The sequence below is a fragment of the Carcharhinus amblyrhynchos genome, chromosome 32, assembly GCF_965287045.1.
Source record: "Carcharhinus amblyrhynchos chromosome 32, sCarAmb.v2.hapA, whole genome shotgun sequence".
In the NCBI taxonomy this organism is placed as follows: Eukaryota; Metazoa; Chordata; class Chondrichthyes; order Carcharhiniformes; family Carcharhinidae; genus Carcharhinus; species Carcharhinus amblyrhynchos.
The window spans coordinates 23549488-23572245 of NC_137355.1; the positions used below are offsets into that span (position 1 = coordinate 23549488).

The following is a 22758-nucleotide window of genomic DNA, read 5'->3' on the forward strand; positions in this document are numbered from 1 at the left end:
TGCTCAACACTTTTTCACACTAAAAGCTTCCTGATACCAATGACTGTGCTCAAAGGTGTGAAACTGAAGGAATACCCCTGCATGTTTCGCCAACACAGTGATAAAGGCCAAAGTATTCAACGGAAAGCCATATCTAAAGTATGATATCCGAGCAAGAAACCAGTACTCCCAGGAGAAAATTGGCAAAAAGACAAAATAGGTCTGCATTCCAGCTTAGCACTTGATCAGAGCAGTTTTGGTACAACAGCGTTGAATAGAAATCACTGGCTTGCCACAGGGATGGCTCAATGTTACAGTTTAGGCCATCTGCATCAATTTTATTGCACATAGCACAGGCAAAATGACCTCAAGTGTTCATTTACTCCCTCAGTAGCCCAAGACAGTGCAAAAATTCTCCCATGTTATGTTCCATTTTACCAGACAACCAAATGAACAGCAACCCATTACACACAATGATCAAAAAGCACTCCTACACGTAGCTTTTCATCTTACCATTTCTCCAGAAAAGGTACACAGATTAAAGTTTGAACATTAAGATTAGACATGTATATTCTGTGCTAATATGTATACTGAGATTGCATGCCCAAGCATCATTTTATTCACAAATCAAAAATGTAACTCATCATATCTAATGTTACGGCTAATGTTACGCCGTTGTTTAAGAAGGGTGCCAGGCAAAAGGCGGGGAACTATAGGCCGGTTAGTTTAACGTCTGTGGTAGGTAAAATGTTAGAATCCGTCATTAAGGAGGAAATTGCGAGGCATCTTGAAGGGAATTGCTTGATAGGGCGGACGCAACACGGTTTCATTAAAGGGAAGTCGTGTCTGACAAATTTACTGGAGTTCTATGAGGATGTGTCTAGGGCAGTGGATAGAGGAGAGCCGGTGGATGTGGTCTTTCTGGATTTTCAGAAGGCGTTTGACAAGGTACCTCACAAGAGGTTATTGCAGAAGGTCAGGGGACATGGAGTTGGGGGTAGGGTGTTAGCGTGGATAGAGGATTGGTTGTCAAATAGGAGGCAGAGAGTGGGGGTCAATGGGTGCTATTCGGATTGGCAGTTGGTGACTAGTGGGGTGCCCCAGGGGTCGGTGCTGGGGCCTCAGCTATTTACCATTTATATAGACGATCTGGAGGAGGGAACCGAGTGCAGGGTGTCAAAATTTGCTGATGACACCAAGATTGGGGGAAAGGCAAATTGTGCGGAGGGTGTGGAGAGTCTGCAGAAGGATCTAGATAGGCTGGGCGAATGGGCCAGGAAATGGCAAATGGAATTTAATGTTGGCAAGTGTGAGGTGGTCCACTTTGGTGGGAATAATGGTAGGAAGGAATATTACTTACGGGGCAAAAAACTGCAGCAGGCGACGGTGCAGAGGGACCTCGGGGTCCTTGTGCATGAGTCGCAAAAACTCAGCTTGCAGGTGCGGCAGGTGGTCAGGAAGGCAAATGGGATGCTGGCCTTCATAGCGAGGGGGATTGAATATAAAAGTAGGGAGGTCTTGCTGCAGCTGTATAGGGCATTGGTGAGGCCGCAGCTGGAGTACTGTGTGCAGTTTTGGGCGCCGCACCTGCGCAAGGATATTTTGGCCCTGGAGGGAGTGCAGAGGAGGTTTACTAGGCTGATACCGGAGTTGAGGGGGTTGAGCTATGAGGAGAGGCTGAATAAACTAGGCTTGTACTCGCTAGAGTTTAGAAGAATGAGGGGAGATCTCATTGAGACGTATAAGATGATGAATGGGATGGATAGGATAGAGGTGGAGAGACTCTTCCCGCTCAAAAAAGACAGTAGGACTAGGGGGCACAGCCTCAAGATAAAGGGGAGGCGGTTTAGAACGGAGTTGAGGAGGAACTTCTTCACTCAAAGGGTGGTGAATCTCTGGAATTCTCTGCCCGTTGAAGTGGTGGAGGCTGCCTCGCTAAATATTTTTAAGAAGCGGGTTGATGGGTTTTTGATAAGAGAGGGGATTAAGGGTTATGGGGAGAGGGCGGGAAAGTGGAACTGAGCCACAACAGATCAGCCATGATCTTATTGAATGGCGGGGCAGGCTCGAAGGGCTAGATGGCCTACTCCTGCTCCTATTTCTTATTTCTTATGTTTCTTATATCTGGATTCCTGATTAGTCACAAGTAGCTCATAACAAATGTTTTGCCAACACTGGCCTGAATTAAATGCTCAAATTTTTGAAATGGAGCTTGAACCCGCAATCATCTGTCTCATTCAGAGGTAAGTCTGCAGCTACTGAGCCTGGAATTTATGAATTAGAAAAACTCACTGTAGTGAAAGAAAAAGTTCACATTCAAGATACAGTGCTGTAAAATTGCTTATTCCTCTCCGTTCTCTTTTATTTAATCCACTTTACTTTTGATTTATTGTCACATGTACTAATATACATGAAAATTATTGTTTCTTGCATGCTACAGAGCATACCCTACATAGAGAAGGAAAGGAGAGAGTGCAGAATGCAGTGGTAGTCATATCTAGGGTGTAGAGAAAGATTAACTTAATGCAAGATAGGTCCATTCAAAAGACTAGCAGCAGCAGGGAAGAAACTGTTCTTGGGTCAGTTGGTACGTGTCCTCAGACTTTTGTATCTTTTTCACGATAGGAGAAAATGGAAGAGAGAATGTCCGATGTGTGTAGAGTCCTTGATTATGCTCGCTGCTTTTCCGAGGCAGTCAGAAGTGTAGACAGTGACAGTGGATGGGCAGCTGGTTTGAGTGACACACTGGGCTTCATTCACAACTCCTATGTACTTTATTGCAGTCTTGGACAGAACAGGGGCCATACCAAGCTGTGATGTAAGCAGAATGTTTTCAATGGTGCATTTGTAGAAGTTGGTGAGAGTTGTAATGGACATGGCAAATTTCCTTAGTCTGCTGAGAAAGTAGAGACGTTGGTGGGCTTTCTTAACCATAGTGTCGGCATGGGGGGGACCAGGACAGGCTACTGGTGATCTGAACACCTACTGTCTGGATGATTCACTAGCATAGTTGTTTCAGAAAAGATCACCACCTTTTCTCATACTACACGATGGATTGATGTAAAATCCATGCTTTAGAAATATATTCATGCAGCACAATTTTAAAGATTTTTTCATACAATAAAATTCAAAATTTAAAAATTCAAACAAGTTTTGGAAGTCATTAAATAATTCTGACCTTTAAAAGTTGCAACATTCATTGTACAAAACACGATATACTCAGCAGAAAACTGTTTTGATTGCAAATGCTTCCCCTACACACTTTCAAAAACTTTCCCACAAATCACTTACAACTGCACTTTCTAAATCCCAACCACTAATCATGTGGCCTTTCCATTCACCATGATACTTTACCATTGTTCCGTCTAAATACAATGCCTTTGACCTCTTCACTCTCCCCCAACCTGGTCAGTTTCTTGGTACAACTCCCATCCTAGATCACAAAGGGATACAAGCTTCAGCCTACCTGGCACAAAGTTACTTATCTGTTCAACAGAATTCAAGTGATAATGAAAACAGAAAATGCTGGAAATACTTAACAAGCCAGACAGTAACTGTGTCGCTCGCTGCAGAGTTAATGTTCCAGACTTGTGATCTTTCATTTGGTCTGTTAATTCTCTCCACAGATACTGCCCAACTTGCTGAGTATTTCCAGAATTTGCTGTTTTCAGTTCAGATCGCCAACACTGGGGATAACGACTCAGGTGCAACTCAGACAACTCTGGTTTTAGGACAGTCGTATTTGAGACTCACACTATTCTAGAATTGGTATCCTTGCATCAGGCTTTCAAAACCATAATCACCCATTCTGCCATTGTAAACTACAGCCCTTCTCCAATCTCCCTTTGCCCTCCAAACTGCAATATTTCTTCACCTCTAAAATCCACCTCCAGTTTTGTTTTCCACAAATGTTTGAATCACTCCAATCAGATTTTCTTTCCTGCCACAACAATCACCTTGTTGCAGCCTTTAAAAAGATCACCTAACCATCTCCTTCTATTTTCCTTTGTGCCAAAATGCAGTTCGATTTCCCCCACTTGGCCCGACCTTATTCAATTGAAAGCAGATCACTTGCAGCTTCTCTTTCTTGTATATCATGGTCCCCCTTTTATACCAATTTACATGCTACCACTTGGTGACAGCATTCACAGACAAGGAGTCAGGCTCAGTTTCACTGCCTCCATGTCGGACTATGATATTCAGTCTCAGACAAGTCTATCATCTTCACTCCTCACCAATTTCACCTCCGCCACCCCCCCGCTCCCCGGCACTGACTCAGGCTGAACAAGATGACTACCTTGCCATTCTGACCCTGAGCTGAAGTTCCAACACTATCACAAAGATAGCGCTTCCACTTCCATAATACTATCTATTATTATCCATATCTGCTGCCGAGAGCCTCATCCATCATCTATTCCACTCTTGTAGAAATCAACTTGCGCAAACACGACCTGCATTCTAACTCACACTGATTCTTATTACACCTGTCCTCGCTGGCCTTCATTGGCTCTTGGATCCTAACGCCTTAAAGCTAAAAGGTCTTATCCTTGTTTTACTTTTCTTTATATTCCTGTGACCTCCTTTATCCCACTACTCTCCTTGTCTAACACTCCATTCCTTCACCTCCCTGCATCTTCCCACTCTCCAGACACAGCCCCCACCCCACATGATGCCAAGGTTCAGCTGTTCAAGAACTCCCCCCTTAAACTCTTCTTCACTATCCTTCTTTCTTTATCTCTTTAAAATCTGCCCTGTTAACTACTTTGTTGGTCACTCTGACTAATATCATCATCTGTGTTCTGACATCCATTTTTATCTGATTATGAACCTTGGTGAAAAGCCTCGATTGTTTTCCTATAGTAAAGGAACCATAGAAATCCAAGTTGTTACTATTGTTCAAAACTATTATGCATACTCAACAATTGCAGGAAACCATGCTGAAAACTGCAACAATCTCAGTTTTAGTCACTGTGCTCAGTACTCAGCTGTCCACACAAAGAAATTTCTGGTCCACATAGTTGTACAAAAGGCTGTCACAATTACAGTCACTAAGCGCCAAACAAAAAGGTCATTCTGAATGTGAATTGTTGCAAATGATGCATTCCAACGCTGATTTCTTAAATATATACTGACTGCTCAGAAATCTAAAATATTCAGGATAGAGCTAATTGAAATGTTCACCACCACTAGATAGGAGACTGAAAATTATAAAACATGTTCTACTGTCACTCAAGCCACCTAAACACTTTGTTGAATCTGATACACTCACTTCAGATCAACCAAAGCACAAAGTACAGCAATTTACTGGGCAACGTCACTGTTTTGCAATGTCAACAATACTTCTCTGAAAGCTCGTCCTCCAGTTTATCTCTAAAACAGAACACTCCATTGTTGCATCTATTGGTAAATTAAGATTGTTCATTACCTTGCCGTTTAAAATCAAGAAGCTAAGATAAGAGCCAAGAAAAAGTAACCAGACTTCACTACGAAACAAGACTCAACAGACACACAAATTCAGCTCAGTAATAAAGCACTTTTTACTTTACTCATGAAGTGATTGAAACAGTGACGTGCTTTGCAACCATACTGATTGCGGTTGAGGCCAGTTCCAATAAAATGTTACATTCAAATTTCTGTGAAGACCAAATCTCAAAGCAGCACAATGGCTTCTTCACAGTGCATAAAAATTCCACCAATGACTTCATTTTGTGTGTTCATATACATTCAATATACATCATTCAAAAATAACATTGAAACAAAATTAAAGTCAGCACTTGGGAGGTCAATTTGGTTCGCTACCTTACTTTTGCATCACCAACAGTTTGTTTAATATCTTGGCCAAATCAAAGCCTCTCCTCTCTCAAATGTACAAAATTTACAATTAACACAGTCTTCAACCTAGTTTCTGGTGGGCATTAGTCCAAAACAGTAAAACTGCCAGTTAACAAAGCAAAACAGGAAACGTACAACAGTGAGTAGGGGGAAAACGAAGGAAACTGGACTTTCATCAAAGTACAGTATTCTGTGACTTGGCCAGGCCCTACTTAAAAATCTATGTAACAATATTGCCTGCAAAACAAAAATTATACAATTCTGAATGACCCAATATATAGGTTTAAAATCCAACTGCATTATGATTTAACTTCTTGTGCTTAGCTATGGCTTCTTTCAGCACATGCAGTTCAAAAGTTTTGGCTACAAATCCATCTTTGCCTTCTTTCAATCTTTTCTATCTTTAGATCCCAGCTGCACCCTTCACTCTTACAACTCGGATCAGTTGTGCCCCCTGCTCCCACTTTTCCACCATATCCCCACATTTCCCTTTCAAAAAGCTCTTAAATCATGCTACATCTCTCCCTTTTTTAAACTTATCTTCCAAGATCTCTGACCTTAGCTGCATTTCACTCATTTAAAGATGCTGTACAACTGCCAGTTGTTGTACACGAACATAGGCCTTGTTTTCAGGGTGAACAATTTTCAAAGTATATTTACATCCAGAAATCTCCGACAAAGATCTAGACTCAAGCATCACCTTTCACTCCCAGTGACCCGAGTTCAAATCAATCCTTTAACTCCTTGTTAAGCAAAGTTTGTCACTTTCCTACGGAGTCAAAGTACCACCACCTTTAAAAAACGTATTTCCCACGCAAAATTTGAAAATGTAATCATGTAACTGGTTCAATATAATAAAAGCACAAGAGAGAAAACACAGTCATGAGTTCAGTCTGTTATCTAGCTCAACTCAAAAGAATTCAGGAGCGGTGAATACCCACAGTAACTGGCAGACTCGCTCAGATTTTCGTGTTCACAGCTGTTTACCGATAGAGAATCTTTTAAGGCTCCTGATGACAACTTTCATGACGATGCAGATAACCTTACACAGCAGAAATATTCATCGCGCCCTTGCTCTCTCCACTGGGTTTTGAGTGCATACCATAAAGTTACATCACAGGAATCAAAGTTGTATTGGCCAAATGCCTTTTTACAAATAAGCCGCGAATCGACATAGTGGGCCTGCCAAACATCACTGACCTCTCAGAATTAAGGAGAAACTTTAATTCAAACGTCAAACCGACAGGAGTTAAGTGAAAGTTTACAAACGATCACAGTGGTGACCCAAGGAGCAAACACCGACTGTACTTGGGAAGAGTAAACAGTCACCAGCAGGAATTCAGCCACACTCAGGCTGCAGTGCATTAACTCACTGGCTCATCCCAGCCGCTTTGACCAGAGGCTCCAGAGGAGTGGCCCACCGCCCACAGGATGCCTTTCCCAGAACCATGGAGCGGCTACCCGAGGAGTGACCAGTCACCTCACCCACAACCCCTAAACCCACCCTCACCCCCAGTAACCCCCGACCCCTTCCTCACCCCAATGGCCCTGACTCTCTAACTACCCCTCCCCCGGCACACACACACAAAACCTCTCCCCCGTTACCCCCCTCCCCCGTGTACCCCTCGTCACCCCCCCTTCCCCCGCCCTCCCACTCCCCCCACCTTTTTCCCCTCTCCCCCCCCACCTTCCTCTCCCCCCACCCCCCCACCTTCCTCTCCCCCCCAGCCCCCCACCCCCCCACCTTCCTCTCCCCCCCCCCCCCTCTCCCCCCCCCACCTTCCTCTCCCCCCCCCACCTTCCTCTCCCCCCACCCCCCACCTTCCTCTCCCCCCCAGCCCCCCCCCCCCCCACCTTCCTCTCCCCCCCAGCCCCCCACCTTCCTCTCCCCGCCTCTCCCCCCCAGCCCCCCACCTTCCTCTCCCCTCCCTCTCCCCCCCACCTTGCCCGCTGCTCCGGCCGCCCGGGCGGACATCTTGTTTCGCAGTTAGTCTGAGGTAAAAGTGCAAATGCCGGCCTGGCTCCGCGGCGCTGCTTCACTTCACAAACTGGAACCGAGCATCCCCCAGAAGGCCAGCAGTGAAGCCGCCCAGTTCACTCCGCTCCCCGAGACCTCGACTTCTCAACTCTGGCGGCCGGATTCACAAACACAAAACAACAAGGCCGCGGGGCTTCCAGCACCGACCAATAGCAGCGGCCTGGGGCACGAGTGAAAGACAGGAGCAAGTCCCACCCCCTGGCCCCATGGCAACTCTGACTGATTGACAGGGACAAGCCCCACCCCCTGGTCCCATGGCAACTCTGACTGATTGACAGAGGCAAGTCCCACCCCCTGGCCCCATGGCAACTCTGACTGATTGACAGAGGCAAGTCCCACCCCCTGGTCCCATAGCAACTCTGACTGATTGACAGAGGCAAGTCCCACCCCCTGGTCCCATAGCAACTCTGGCTGATTGACAAGGACAAGCCACACCCTCTGGTCACACAGCAACTCCGGGTGATTGACAGGGGAAAGCCCAGCCCCTGGTCCCATAGCAACTCTGGGTGATTGACAGGGGCAAGCCCCACCCCCTGGTCCCATAGCAACTCCAGGTGACTGACAGAAACAAGCCCCACCCCTTGGTCCCACAGCAACTCTGGGTGATTGACAGGGGCAAGCCCCACCCCCTGGTCCCATAGCAACTCCAGGTGATTGACAGGAGGGGGCAGTTTCCCTGGGAGAGGCAGCTGCAGCGCATCCCAAAGCTTTTTGGAATGGAACTCAACTTCTTTCTTAAAACAATAAATTGTTGCAATTATTGTTATTCTGATGGACAAAATCCCACTCATCCAACTGTGCACCACTTCCTTTTGACTCTGCTCCAAGACTGTTGCAATTGCTCCCCAGCTGATGCTTCATAACTGCTGCCTCACTGGGTTCCAATCTCAGCCTTTGGGTCACTGTCTGTGTGGAGTCTGCACGTTCTCCCCGTGTCTGCCTGGGTTTTCTCTGGGTGCTCCGGTTTCCTCCCACATTCTGAAAGACGTGCTGGTTAGGGTGCATTGACCTGAACAGGTGCCAGAGTGTGGCAACTGGGGGATGTTCATAGTAACTTCATTGCAGTGTTAATGTAAGCCGACTTGTGACACGAATAAATAAACTTTAAAGTCAAATAAATATCTAAAGCAACATCGGAATTTGTACATCTGTCAGGCTGGACCGGTTGCATTTGATGTGACTAATCTCAGTGACAGTGGGAAATGTGGCAGGAAACTCATAGACCGCAAATATCTCAGCTACAACTTGCTGCGGTTTTTTTGCCTTCCCCTTTCACACATAAATCAAAATACTGTACTGTGGATACAGAAAATCAGAAATCAAACCAGAACATTGCAAAGATTGGTGTCAGTTGTGAACTGTCAGTATGAATTGTTCCAAAAAGGGAACCTGAATCTGTAAGCCATGGAACTCAACACTTAGACGTACCTAAATGGATACAAAATTGGCTTCTTGGGAGGAGCTAGACATGGTTGTAGAGAGTTGTTTTTTTCAAACTGGAGGCCTGTGACCAGCGGTGTACCTCAGGGATCAGTGCCCACTTATATTAGTGATTTGGATGAGAATATAGGGGGCATGGTTAGTAAGCTTGCAGATGATACCAAGATTGGTGTCATAGTAGACAGTGAAGAAGGTTATCTCGGATTGCAACAGGATCTTGATCAATTGGGCCAGTGTGCTGACGAATAGCAGATGGAGTTTAATTTAGACAAATGCCAGATGACGCATTTTGGTAGATTGAACCAGGGCAGGACCAATTCAGTTAATGGTAGGGCGTTGGAGTGAGTTACAGAACAAAGAGACCTAGGGGTACATGTTCATAGCTCCTTGAAAAGAGGAGGGACCTAAAGAGAGAGTTAAGAAGAGGCAGGAGGGTAGAATCAAGGAAAACCCTAAAGCTTTCTATAGCTATATCAGGAATAAAAGAATGATTCGGGTAAGATTAGGACGAGTCAAGGACAGCAGTGGGAAGTTGTGTATAGAGTCCGAAGAGATAGGAGAGCGCTAAATGAATATTTTTCACCAGCATTCACACAGGAAAAAAACAATGTTGTCGAGGAGAATACTGAGGTACAGGTTATTAGACTAGATGGGATTGAGGTTCATAAGGAGGAGATGTTAGCAATTCTGGAAAGTATGAAAATAGATAAGTCCCCAGGGCGGGATGGGATTTATACTAGGATTCTCTGGGAGGCTAGGGAGGAGATTGCAGAGGCATTGCCTTTGATCTTTATGTCATCATTGTCTATAGGAATAGTGCTAGAAGACTGGAGGATAGCAAATGTTATCCCCTTGTTCAAGAAGGGGAGTACAGACAACCCTTACTTCTGTTATGCACAAAGTTTTGGAAAGGATTATAAGAGATAGGATTTATAATCATCTAGAAAGGAATAATTTGATTAGGGATAGTCAACACAGTTTTGTGAAGGGTAGGTCGTGCCTCACAAACCTTATTGAGTTCTTTGAGAAGGTGACCAAAGAGGTGGATGAGGGTAAAGCAGTTGATGTGGTGTATATGGATTTCAGTAAAGTGTTTGATAAGGTTCCCCATGGTAAGCTACTGCAGAAGGTACAGAGGCATGGGATTGAGGGTGATTTAGCAGTTTGGATCAGAAATTGGCTAGCTGATAGAAGACAGAGGGTGGTGGTTGATGGGAAACATTCATCCTGGAGTTCAGTTACTAGTGGTGTATGGCAAGGATCTGTTTTGGGGTCACTGCTATTTGTCATTTTTATAAATGACCTGGATGAGGGCATAGAAGGATAGGCTGGTAAATTTGCGGATGACACTAAAGTCGGAGAAGCTGTGGACAGCGCAGAAGGATGTTGCAGGTTACAGAGGGATATAGATAAGCTGCAGAGCTGGGCTGAGAAGTGACAAATGGAGTTTAATGCAGAAAAGTGTGAAGTGATTCACTTTGGAAGGAGTAACATGAATACAGAGTACTGAGCTAATGGTAAGTTACTTGGTAGTGTGGATGAGAAGAGAGATTGAGGTGTCCATGTGCATAGGTCCCTGAAAGTTGGCACCCAGGTTGATAAGGTTGTTATGGCGTACAGTGTGTTAACTTTTACTGGCAGAGGGATTGAGTTTCGGAGCTGTGAGATCATGTTGTAGCTGTACAAAACTCTGGTGCAGCTGCACTTGGAGTATTGTGTACAGTTCTGGTCGCCGCATTATAGAAAGGATGTGGAAGCATTGGAAAGGGTGCGGAGGAGGATTACCAGGATGTTGCCTGGTGTGGTGGGAAGGTCTTATGAGGAAAGGCTGAGGGACTTGAGGTTGTTTTCGTTAAAGAGAAGAAGGTTAATGGGTGACTTAATAAGGCATACAAGATGATCAGAGGATTAGATACGGTGTACAGTATGAGCCCTTTTCCTCGGATGGTGATGGCTAGCATGAGGGGACATAGCTTTAAATTGAGGGGTGATAGATATAGGACAGATGTCAAGTAGGTTCTTTACTCAGAGAGTAGTAAGAGTGTGGAATGCCCTGCCTGCAGCAGTAGTGGACTCGCCAACATTAAGGGCATTTAAATGGTCATTGAGTAAAGATATGGATGATATTGGAATAGTGTAGGTTAGATGGACTTTAGATTGGTTTCACAGGTTGCTGCAACATTGAGGGCCAAAGGGCCCGTACTGCGCTGTAATGTTATATGTTCTATGTTCTATGAAAGTGGCGTCACAGGTGGACAGCATGGTGATGAAGGCATTCGGCATGCTTGGTTTCATTGGTCATAACATTGAATATAGGAGTTGGAATGTCTTGTTGAAGTTGTACAAGACATTGGTAAGACCCACACTTGGAATACTGTGTGCAATTCTGGTCACCCTATTATATAAAGGTTATTATTAAACTAGAAAGAGTGCAGAAAAGATTTACTAGGATGCTACTGGGACTTGATGGATTGAGTTATAAGGAGAGGCTGGATAGACTGGGACTTTTTTCTCTGGAGTGTAGGAGGCTGCGGGGTGATCTTATAGAGGTCTATAAAATAATGAGGGGCACAGATCAGCTTGACATTCAATATCTTTTTCCAAAGGTAGGGGAGTTTAAAATTAGAGGGTATAGGTTTAAGATGAGAGGGGAGAGGTACAGAAGTGTCCAGAGGGACAATTTTTTCACACAGAGGGTGGTGAGTGTCTGGAACAAGCTGCCAGAGGTAGTAGTAGAGGCAGGTACAATTTTATCTTTTAAAAAGCATTTAGACAGTTAAATGTTTCCATGGTTATAGAGGGATATGGGCCAAATGTAGGTAAATGGGATTAGCTTTGGGGTTTTTTAAAAAAAGGGCATGGACAAGTTGGGCTAAAGAACCTGTTTCCATGCTGTATACCTCTATGACTCTGTAACTCAACTGGATGCAAAATCACAGGGGAATCATATCCTATCCATCAATTAAACAGAAAAATCATCTGTAAATATGTCTGAAAGTTTATTGCAATTATCCCTCCTCCTCTCTCAAGAGCACTGATTCATGCAAAATGCATTTTCGACAACATGAGTTATAAATTCTGCAATCGTACTATAAAATCAAGGTTTCTGCATTTTGATGGAATTCATTCCCAGTAAGAGTCCATTCTTTCAGATTGAATCAAAGGGGCCTTGGAAACATATAAGATTTCGAGAAGACTTTGACAGGACCATCCTGGGAGGCTGTTTCTTCTGTTTAGAGTCTGGATCAGAAGGTCACATTCTCTGTATAAGAGGTTGGACAAGAATGGCTCATATGAGGAGAACTTGCTTCACTCGAAGAGTTATGAATCTTCTGAATTTCCTAGCTCAAAAAGCTGTGTACTCTGTTGTTGTGTATGTTGAAGCTCTGTACTCTGTTGTTGAATATATTGTTCCCTTTGGCTTTGGCCATCCTCCTGGGCTCCTCCTGGGCCTCGTCCTGGAGCTGTGCTTACCAGCGCCTCTCCCTCTTTTGCCTCCTCCATTGCATCCAGGCCCTTAAAGAGGCAGCATTAAACCTGAGTCCATTTTTGCTTTTAGCTTCTGTCTGAAATGAATGGGTAAGGATAGTAAAGCTCACAACTTGTTACCTATAGCAGCTGTAAAGATGCCACTTTGCCCCTCCTGTTCAGGATAGATTTTGAATTGAAGATGAACCGTGATTCAGACAGTAGATGGTGGGTCTACACTACCATTTTGAAACAAACCTTGACCCTCCCTCTCCCAGAGTCCATGGGCCAGAGATACTCCTTGAACCTCATGATGTGAAGGTGCAGCTTCTCCTGTTATTTTCCAGCCTTCCCGAGTAATACTGGATCCCAGCTACTTACCTCCACGAGCACATCACTGGTGACGTGTCCATGGCTCACATGGATTCGATCCACCCCATCTAGAGACTGCGTGCATGGTCACCAGCTGAGCTGAATCCCACCACACACCTCCCTCTGCTACACATAGTGCACATAAACCCCTTTCATTATGTGTATCCCAAATCCAACTGCAGATGCCTCCAGTTATCATCACCAATAAATCTGCAGCCCAGAGACAATAAGCCCATGACGGCAAGTGAGACAGGCCTGCAACCAAGCTGTCACTCTTCCCTTATAGCTCTTGCCCCTCCCTGGATCTAGAGTGCACCATATTCTTGGAGTGTGGCTCGCTGCATCCAATAACCGTCTCCATCTCTGACTTTTGACTGTGTGTCCACACATCCACTCCCACCTCCCCCCACCCCTCTCTTACTCATGACTGCAAAGCCCCAGTCCAAGGATTTTGCCTATTACAGAGTTCCCTACGATCCTCATCGCTGAAGACGACATTGCCTCCTTTCCCACCTCCCTACCAGGATAAGTATCCATGTGATCCCTCCCTCCTCCGTCACAATAACAACATCCCTCTTTCCTATTCCAGAGTCTGTGTAAATCCTCTCCCTTTCTTACATTTACTCTCTCTTTCACCCCCCTTTTTTGTCAGTCTTTGAATTACCTTGTTGGGCTCTGGCTTCCACCCCTCTGCCTTCCATTATCCTCGCCCCCCCCCCCGAGATCCAGCCCCTTCCCCATTGTCACCCCCGCCCCACGTGTTCCTCTTCCCATAACCTCTTGCATAGTCTTCCTTCCTCAATGCCTCCCTGTGTGTTCCCCCGTCCTTACCCCTTTGCCCCCTGCCACTGCCAACCCCAATCAAACTGCTGTTTCCTAAATGTTCAGCTCTGTAGGAGTAGCTCTGCAGAATACTGTGCTTCTGGATAAAGGTGGCACCCACTAGGGGCAGAAAACCACAATACCAACCCCTCCCCTCCCTCAACCCCTGTACTGGTCACAATACTGATTGCTGCCCGAATGTTGAGCCCTGTCTGACGGTGCTGTCGTGGTGATTACGGAGGTGCCCACCCACCAGACTAACCCAACAGCCCCAGCAGTGTAACATTCCACTAACATTGCAACGAGGTTGGCACAGTGCTATGGCAGCTCGAAGCCTCAAAGCCAGGTCCCACCTGCGCCTGTGAGTTTCCACGGTTTGACATGAGGTCGGATGGCGGCTGCAGCTGTTTTAATCAGCATTCATGTGACGGTAACAAACACAAATTCATTTCAATTAATCTGCCATCGGGAGATTAACCACAAACTGTTTATCTACCGGTGGGAGGGAGGGGTGCAAGAGGGGATGGGGGGACAGGGGAGGGGAACGGGGGGGACAGGGGGAGGGGGAACGGGGGGGACAGGGGGAGGGGATGGGGGGACAGGGGAGGGGAACGGGGGGACAGGGGGAGGGGAACGGGGGGACAGGGGGAGGGGAACGGGGGGACAGGGGGAGGGGAACGGGGGGGACAGGGGGAGGGGAACGGGGGGGACAGGGGGAGGGGAACGGGGGGACAGGGGGAGGGGAACGGGGGGGACAGGGGGAGGGGATGGGGGGACAGGGGGAGGGAACGGGGGGGACAGGGGGAGGGGAACGGGGGGACAGGGGGAGGGGAACGGGGGGACAGGGGGAGGGGAACGGGGGGGACAGGGGGAGGGGAACGGGGGGGACAGGGGGAGGGGATGGGGGGACAGGGGGAGGGAACGGGGGGGACAGGGGGAGGGGATGGGGGGACAGGGGGAGGGGAACGGGGGGGACAGGGGGAGGGGATGGGGGGACAGGGGGAGGGGAACGGGGGGACAGGGGGAGGGCAACGGGGGGGACAGGGGGAGGGGATGGGGGGACAGGGGGAGGGGAACGGGGGGACAGGGGGAGGGGATGGGGGACAGGGGGAGGGGAACGGGGGGGGACAGGGGGAGGGCAACGGGGGGGACAGGGGGAGGGGATGGGGGGGACAGGGGGAGGGGAACGGGGGGGACAGGGGAGGGCAACGGGGGGACAGGGGGAGGGGATGGGGGGGACAGGGGGAGGGGAACGGGGGGACAGGGGGAGGGAACGGGGGACAGGGGGAGGGGAACGGGGGGGACAGGGGGAGGGGAACAGGGGGGACAGGGGAGGGGAACGGGGGGGACAGGGGGAGGGGAACAGGGGGGACAGGGGGAGGGGAACGGGGGGCAGGGGGAGGGAACGGGGGGGACAGGGGGAGGGGAACGGGGGCAGGGGGAGGGGACGGGGGGACGGGGGAGGGGAACGGGGCAGGGGGAGGGGACCGGGGGGGACAGGGGGAGGGGACCGGGGGGGACAGGGGGAGGGGACCGGGGGGGGACAGGGGGAGGGGAACGGGGGGGACAGGGGGAGGGGACCGGGAGGGACAGGGGAGGGGAGCGGGGGGGACAGGGGGAGGGGACCGGGAGGGACAGGGGAGGGGACCGGGGGGGGACAGGGGGAGGGGACCGGGACAGGGGAGGGGAACGGGGGGGACAGGGGAGGGACGGGGGGGAGGGGGAGGGGAGGGGGGGGGACAGGGGGAGGGGAACGGGGGGGACAGGGGAGGGGAACAGGGGGGACAGGGGGAGGGGGAACGGGGGCAGGGGAGGGAACGGGGGGGACAGGGGAGGGGAACGGGGGGGACAGGGCAGGGGACAGGGGGGGGGGGGGGGGAGGGGGGGAACGGGGGGGGCGGGGGGGCAGTGGGAGGGAACAGGGGGGGACAGGGGGAGGGGAACGGGGGGGCAGGGGGAGGGAACGGGGGGACAGGAGGAGGGGAACGGGGGGGCAGGGGAGGGAACGGGGGGACAGGGGGAGGGGAACGGGGGGGGCAGGGGGAGGGGAACGGGGGGGACAGGGGAGGGGAACGGGGGGGGCAGGGGAGGGGAACGGGGGGGACAGGGGGAGGGGAACGGGGGGACAGGGGGAGGGGAACGGGGGGGGCAGGGGGAGGGGAACGGGGGGGACAGGGGAGGGGAACGGGGGGGCAGGGGTAGGGGAACGGGGGGACAGGGGTAGGGGAACGGGGGGACAGGGGGAGGGGACCGGGGGGACAGGGGGAGGGGAACGGGGGGGACAGGGGGAGGGGGACCGGGGGGGACAGGGGGAGGGGGACAGGGGGAGGGGAACGGGGGGGACAGGGGGAGGGGAACGGGGGGCAGGGGGAGGGGACCGGGGGGACAGGGGGAGGGGAACGGGGGCAGGGGGAGGGGAACGGGGGGACAGGGGGAGGGGAACGGGGGGGCAGGGGGAGGGCAACGGGGGGGGCAGGGGGAGCGGAACGGGGGGACAGGGGAGGGGAACGGGGGGACAGGGGGAGGGGAACGAGGGGGACGGGGGAGGGGGGCAGGGGGAGGGGAACGGGGGGACAGGGGGAGGGGATGGGGGACAGGGGGAGGGGAACGGGGGGGACAGGGGGAGGGCAACGGGGGGACAGGGGGAGGGGATGGGGGGGACAGGGGGAGGGGAACGGGGGGGACAGGGGGAGGGCAACGGGGGGACAGGGGGAGGGGATGGGGGGGACAGGGGGAGGGGAACGGGGGGACAGGGGGAGGGAACGGGGGGACAGGGGGAGGGGGAACGGGGGGGACAGGGGGAGGGGAACAGGGGGGACAGGGGGAGGGGAACGGGGGGACAGGGGGAGGGGAACAGGGGGGACAGGGGGAGGGGAACGGGGGGGCAGGGGGAGGGAACGGGGGGGACAGGGGGAGGGGAACGGGGGCAGGGGGAGGGGACCGGGGGGGACGGGGGAGGGGAACGGGGGCAGGGGGAGGGGACCGGGGGGGACAGGGGGAGGGGACCGGGGGGGACAGGGGGAGGGGACCGGGGGGGGACAGGGGGAGGGGAACGGGGGGGACAGGGGGAGGGGACCGGGAGGGACAGGGGGAGGGGAACGGGGGGACAGGGGGAGGGGAACGGGGGGGGCAGGGGGAGGGGAACGGGGGGGACAGGGGGAGGGGAACGGGGGGGACAGGGGTAGGGGAACGGGGGGGACAGGGGGAGGGGACCGGGGGGGACAGGGGGAGGGGAACGGGGGGGACAGGGGGAGGGGACCGGGGGGGACAGGGGGAGGGGGACAGGGGGAGGGGAACGGGGGGGACAGGGGGAGGGGAACGGGGGGGCAGGGGGAGGGGACCGGGGGGGACAGGGGGAGGGGAACGGGGGCAGGGGGAGGGGAACGGGGGGGACAGGGGGAGGGGAACGGGGGGGCAGGGGGAGGGCAACGGGGGGGGCAGGGGGAGCGGAACGGGGGGGACAGGGGGAGGGGAACGGGGGGGACAGGGGGAGGGGAACGAGGGGGACGGGGGAGGGGGCAGGGGGAGGGGAACGGGGGCAGGGGGAGGGGACCGGGGGGGACAGGGGGAGGGGAATGGGGGGGACAGGGGGAGGGGACCGGGGGGGACAGGGGGAGGGGACCGGGGGGGGACAGGGGGAGGGGAACGGGGGGGGCAGGGGGAGCGGAACGGGGGGGACAGGGGGAGGGGAACGGGGGGGACAGGGGGAGGGGAACGAGGGGGACGGGGGAGGGGGGCAGGGGGAGGGGAACGGGGGGGCAGGGGGAGGGGACCGGGGGGGACAGGGGGAGGGGAACGGGGGCAGGGGGAGGGGAACGGGGGGGACAGGGGGAGGGGAACGGGGGGCAGGGGGAGGGCAACGGGGGGGGCAGGGGGAGCGGAACGGGGGGGACAGGGGGAGGGGAACGGGGGGGACAGGGGGAGGGGAACGAGGGGGACGGGGGAGGGGGCAGGGGGAGGGGAACGGGGGCAGGGGGAGGGGACCGGGGGGACAGGGGGAGGGGAATGGGGGGGACAGGGGGAGGGGACCGGGGGGGACAGGGGGAGGGGACCGGGGGGGACAGGGGAGGGGAACGGGGGGGACAGGAGGAGGGGAACGGGGGGGCAGGGGGAGGGGAACGGGGGGACAGGGGTAGGGGAACGGGGGGGACAGGGGGAGGGGAACGGGGGGGCAGGGGGAGGGGACCGGGGGGACAGGGGGAGGGGGACAGGGGGAGGGGAACGGGGGGGACAGGGGGAGGGGAACGGGGGGGACAGGGGTAGGGGAACGGGGGGGACAGGGGGAGGGGAACGGGGGGGGCAGGGGGAGGGGAACGGGGGGGACAGGGGTAGGGGAACGGGAGGGACAGGGGGAGGGGAACGGGGGGGACAGGGGGAGGGGACCGGGGGGGACAGGGGAGGGGGACAGGGGGAGGGGAACGGGGACAGGGGGAGGGGGACAGGGGGAGGGGAACAGGGGCAGGGGGAGGGGAACGGGGGGGACAGGGGAGGGGAACGGGGGGGCAGGGGAGGGGACCGGGGGGACAGGGGGAGGGGAACGGGGGGGCAGGGGGAGGGGACCGGGGGGGACAGGGGGAGGGGGACAGGGGGAGGGGAACGGGACAGGGGGGAGGGGACAGGGGGAGGGGAACAGGGGCAGGGGGAGGGGAACGGGGGACAGGGGAGGGGGACAGGGGAGGGGAACGGGGGGACAGGGGAGGGGGACAGGGGAGGGGAACGGGGGCAGGGGGAGGGGAACGGGGGGGACAGGGGGAGGGGAACGGGGGGGACAGGGGGAGGGGGACAGGGGGGAGGGGAACGGGGGCAGGGGGAGGGGACCGGGGGGACAGGGGGAGGGGAACGGGGGGGACAGGGGAGGGGAACGGGGGGGACAGGGGGAGGGGAACGGGGGGACGGGGGAGGGGGACAGGGGGAGGGAACGGGGGCAGGGGGAGGGACCGGGGGGGACGGGGGAGGGGGACAGGGGGAGGGGAACGGGGGCAGGGGGAGGGGACCGGGGGGGACAGGGGGAGGGGAACGGGGGGGACAGGGGGAGGGGACCGGGGGGGGACAGGGGGAGGGGACCGGGGGGGGGACAGGGGGAGGGGAACGGGGGGGACAGGGGGAGGGGACCGGGAGGGACAGGGGGAGGGGACCGGGGGGGACAGGGGGAGGGGACCGGGAGGGACAGGGGGAGGGGACCGGGGGGGGGACAGGGGGAGGGGACCGGGGGGGACAGGGGGAGGGGAACGGGGGGGACAGGGGGAGGGGACCGGGGGGGGACAGGGGGAGGGGAACGGGGGGGGACAGGAGGAGGGGAACGGGGGGGCAGGAGGAGGGGAACGGGGGGGGCAGGGGGAGGGGAACGGGGGCAGGGGGACAGGAATGGGGGAACGAGGGAGAGGAATGGGTGGATGGTGGGAAGGGAATGAGAGGGCAGGGGGAATGGGGAGACGGAGGGAGGGGAATGGGGGGATGGGGAGGGGGATGGGGATCGGGGAGAGGGAGGGGGGAGAGGGAGGGGGGAGTGGGATGGGGGAGGGGGATCGGGGAGAGGGAGGGGGGAGTGGGATGGGGGAGGGGGATCGGGGTTGGGGGACGGGGGGAGGAGAATGGGGAAGGGGCAGGTTTTCTGACATTTTGCATCAGCTCCCTGAATGAGCAACCAGCCTCGTGCCATTTTCTCGCCTATAACTCTGCACATTCTTCCTTTTTGGATAATGGTCTAATTCCCTTTGCAATGTGTCAATTGCCTCCACCGTACTCCCAGATGAATCTCAATCTTTCCATGAGTAGGAACAGTTTCTCCCTATCTGCTGAGTCTACACCCCTCGTGATTTTGAATGCCTTCATCAATTCTCCTCTCAGCTTTCTTTTCTCGAAGGAAAAGAGTCCTAACTTCTCCAATCTATCTTCATAACTGAATTTCCTCATCTCTGGAACTATTCCTGTGAATCTTTTCTGCACCCTCTCTAATGCCTTCACATCCTTTCTAAAGTGTGGCGCTCACTTTAGAACTGGATGTAATATTCTAGTTGAGCTCAAACTAGTGACTTACACAAGTTTAACATAACAGACTTTTTTGTACTCTATGCCACATGCTTGCTTTATTAACTGCTCTCTCAACCATCATTCTCCATGCCAACCTATGCACCTATTACACTCATACGCTCCATACCAACCTATGCCCCCTACCCAGTCCATGGCCCTTTATTGCCAACTTAGTGCTAAGTTGTGCCAGTCAATGCTCCCTCATCCATATTGTCCTTCTGATAGTATAGACCAGACAATGGACAGTGCTCCATTTCAGACACAGTAAGGTTTTCTGCAAGTTTACCTTACCTCTTGATTTTCATATTCTGTACCTCTTGCGATAGTTTTGAGAATTGCATTAGCTTTATTTACAAGCTTCTTAACCTGAAGGGTTTTCTTTAATGCTCTGTGAACCTGTATCTTAAAATCCTCTGAATTTGCGTCAAACCTTCTTTAAAAGAACTCAAGCTTGGAATATGGACATCTCTGGCAAAGCCAGCATTTATTGTCCGTCCTTGTTACCCCTCGAGAAGATGGTGTTGGGTCACTTGCTTGAACTGCTGCAGTGTGAGTAGTGAAAATCCTCCCACTCTGGGATGACAGAGGAATGAAGGAACTATTCATTTCAGATACACTTGGTTTCAGTGGGTTTGTCTCTAATATTGACTGTTTTCACTTCCCCATAGATGTCTTGGTGCTTCATATTTCTCCTGATGTAGCAGCTTGTGGTTCCAGGCACAGTGCATTTCTTCAGCAGCTGTTTTATTGACTCGGAAACTGTCCAATTGTTTCCAATCGGGAAATGGGAACTGGGTCCATTGTTATCATTTCCTGTAGCACCGACGGAAGTATTTTGTGTTAGAAGAACAAATGTGACAGGTTTGTTCTCAATCAGACTTGCAGGGGTACCTAAGGAGGTCATGGACATCAAGACCTGATGATTATTAATTGCATTATATGTTGCTTCGGATACTCCTGCTACATTTGCTTCATATGTTTTAGATATAGCTTTTTCATTTCAGAAGTTGCGTTTATTTCTGAGACTTTTCATACTCCTTTGTAAGAATTTCTACGTCCCTTGGGATGCTGCGGAAGCGGCAGAGGGCTCTTTTTCTGACTGCTGGACTGAAGCTGCAAGCATTCTACTTTTTCTTGACATTTGAATTCTTGATTTTCATTTCAACCATGTCGTTTTTCAACAACCCAGTGTCTTTCTGTAGGTTTGAGGAGTCCAGCGCTTTTCCCTCTAGTTCCTTGAGCTTCAGTGTTGGATTTACATTTTTGATCTTATTTCTGTATTTTCTTTCTCAATCTGCAGCAGAGCTTTGTCCTTATCCTTCGTTTGGTTTTACTGTTGGCCAGGTCTCTCTCCGTCAAAGTCTTAACTTGTTTCAGTTCTGTAATCGTGCTATCCTTGGCTTCACTATCTGTTCATTACATGGAGAGTTCTATGGTTTTTCCTTTCAATGCCTCCTCTTTTCCATTCAGCTGATTCTTCCGCTCTTTAATCTCTTTCTGGTATCTCATCCCTTCCTCTTGGAATTTTAAACATTGCTAAGTTTCCTCTGCCAACTGGTTCTTCAGTCCATTTAGAGTGACATTAAATTCATTGTGTTTCTCTTTGTAATTTTTCAGAGGAACAAATATTGAACTAAGAGATCCTTTTAGCATCTGGAAGTCATAGAATCTCTACAGTGCAGAAGGAGGTCATTTGGCCCATTAAGTCTGCATCGACCACAATCCTACTCAGGCTGCACTAGCTTGTGAATCCCCTTTGACACTACGGTCAATTTAGCATGGCCAAACAACCTAACCTACACATCTTTGGGATATGGGAGGAAACTGGAGCACCCGGAGAAAACATGCAGGCACGAGGAGAACATGGAAACTCCACATAGTCATCCAAGGGCGGAATTGGACCCTGGTACTGTGAGGCAGAAGTATTAACCGCTGTGCTACCGTGCTGGGAATGGAACCTGGGTCCCTGGTAGTTTGAGGCAGCAGTATTAACCGCTGTGCCACCGTGCTGTCCTCGACAAGTTTTACTTTTCTTTGTGCAGCTCAGTTGCTTTGTCTTGAATTTTCTTGTAATCTGTCGGAGTCTCCTCAACTTTTTCTACCTGTGTTCCATGCTGCTATTAATACAGTCTTTAGTGGGCTCCTGCTACTGGATGCTTCAAAGCAATCACCCCAGGAACTGGACAGATATTTGGTTTTGAGGGAATGTAATTGAAGATTTTTTTTAAAGTTTGATTGCTGTTTTAAGAATTACTTTCTCAATGGACCTCAGCTGCCAGCTATGGACTCTCCTGAAGCCTTTCTCCAGCTTTGCTTTCATGTTCTGGTGCTGATCCTGATTGCTGCTACTTTTAAAAGGTCATTTCTCCTTTTTTTTACTGTATTTTGTTCATGTTTTTGTGATCTGGTTAGGTTCCTTAACTCTACACTCATTCAGGTCTTGCAATGGAGTTTTTTTAAGTGATTTCCAGCTGTGTCTTCAATTTAGGTACAGTTTACTTGGGTGAGTCTGCAGTTCCTTGTTTGTGCTTTTGGGATTTTGGAGGCCATCCTTCATTGGCACCATACTGTCAGATTGTTTCATGTCTCACTAAGGTATCTGTGAGCTCACATGGTTGAAGATAAACTGTTTATGAATTATTCATAACTATCTACATCTTCAAGGTACAGCCCTACACAGGTGCTGGCTGGGTACTGGTGTGTGCGAGATGTCACTGCACACAAACCACTATCGTGTTTCTACATCATACCATTGGGTGGTTCTGTTCCCCAGCCCC

The 22758-nt window shown here is 52.2% G+C and overlaps 1 protein-coding gene across 8 annotated transcripts in view; it reads right to left on the reverse strand.

Moving 5' to 3' along the window:
- tjp1a (tight junction protein 1a) overlaps nt 1-22758 on the reverse strand; it is a 222131-nt gene that overhangs the window by 173363 nt on the left and 26010 nt on the right. Inside the window, exon 1 of one of the 8 annotated variants that reach the window (XM_080216274.1) lies at nt 7754-8009. The exons of 5 other annotated variants lie outside the window; for them this stretch is intronic. In XM_080216274.1, coding sequence (XP_080072400.1) covers nt 7754-7786 — 33 coding nt within the window. In that variant the 5' untranslated portion in view covers nt 7787-8009. Of the gene's footprint in view, nt 1-6752; nt 6879-7011; nt 7092-7753; nt 8010-22758 lie in introns of those variants that run through there. 2 more of the 8 variants (XM_080216279.1, XM_080216278.1) reach the window with 2 other exon arrangements.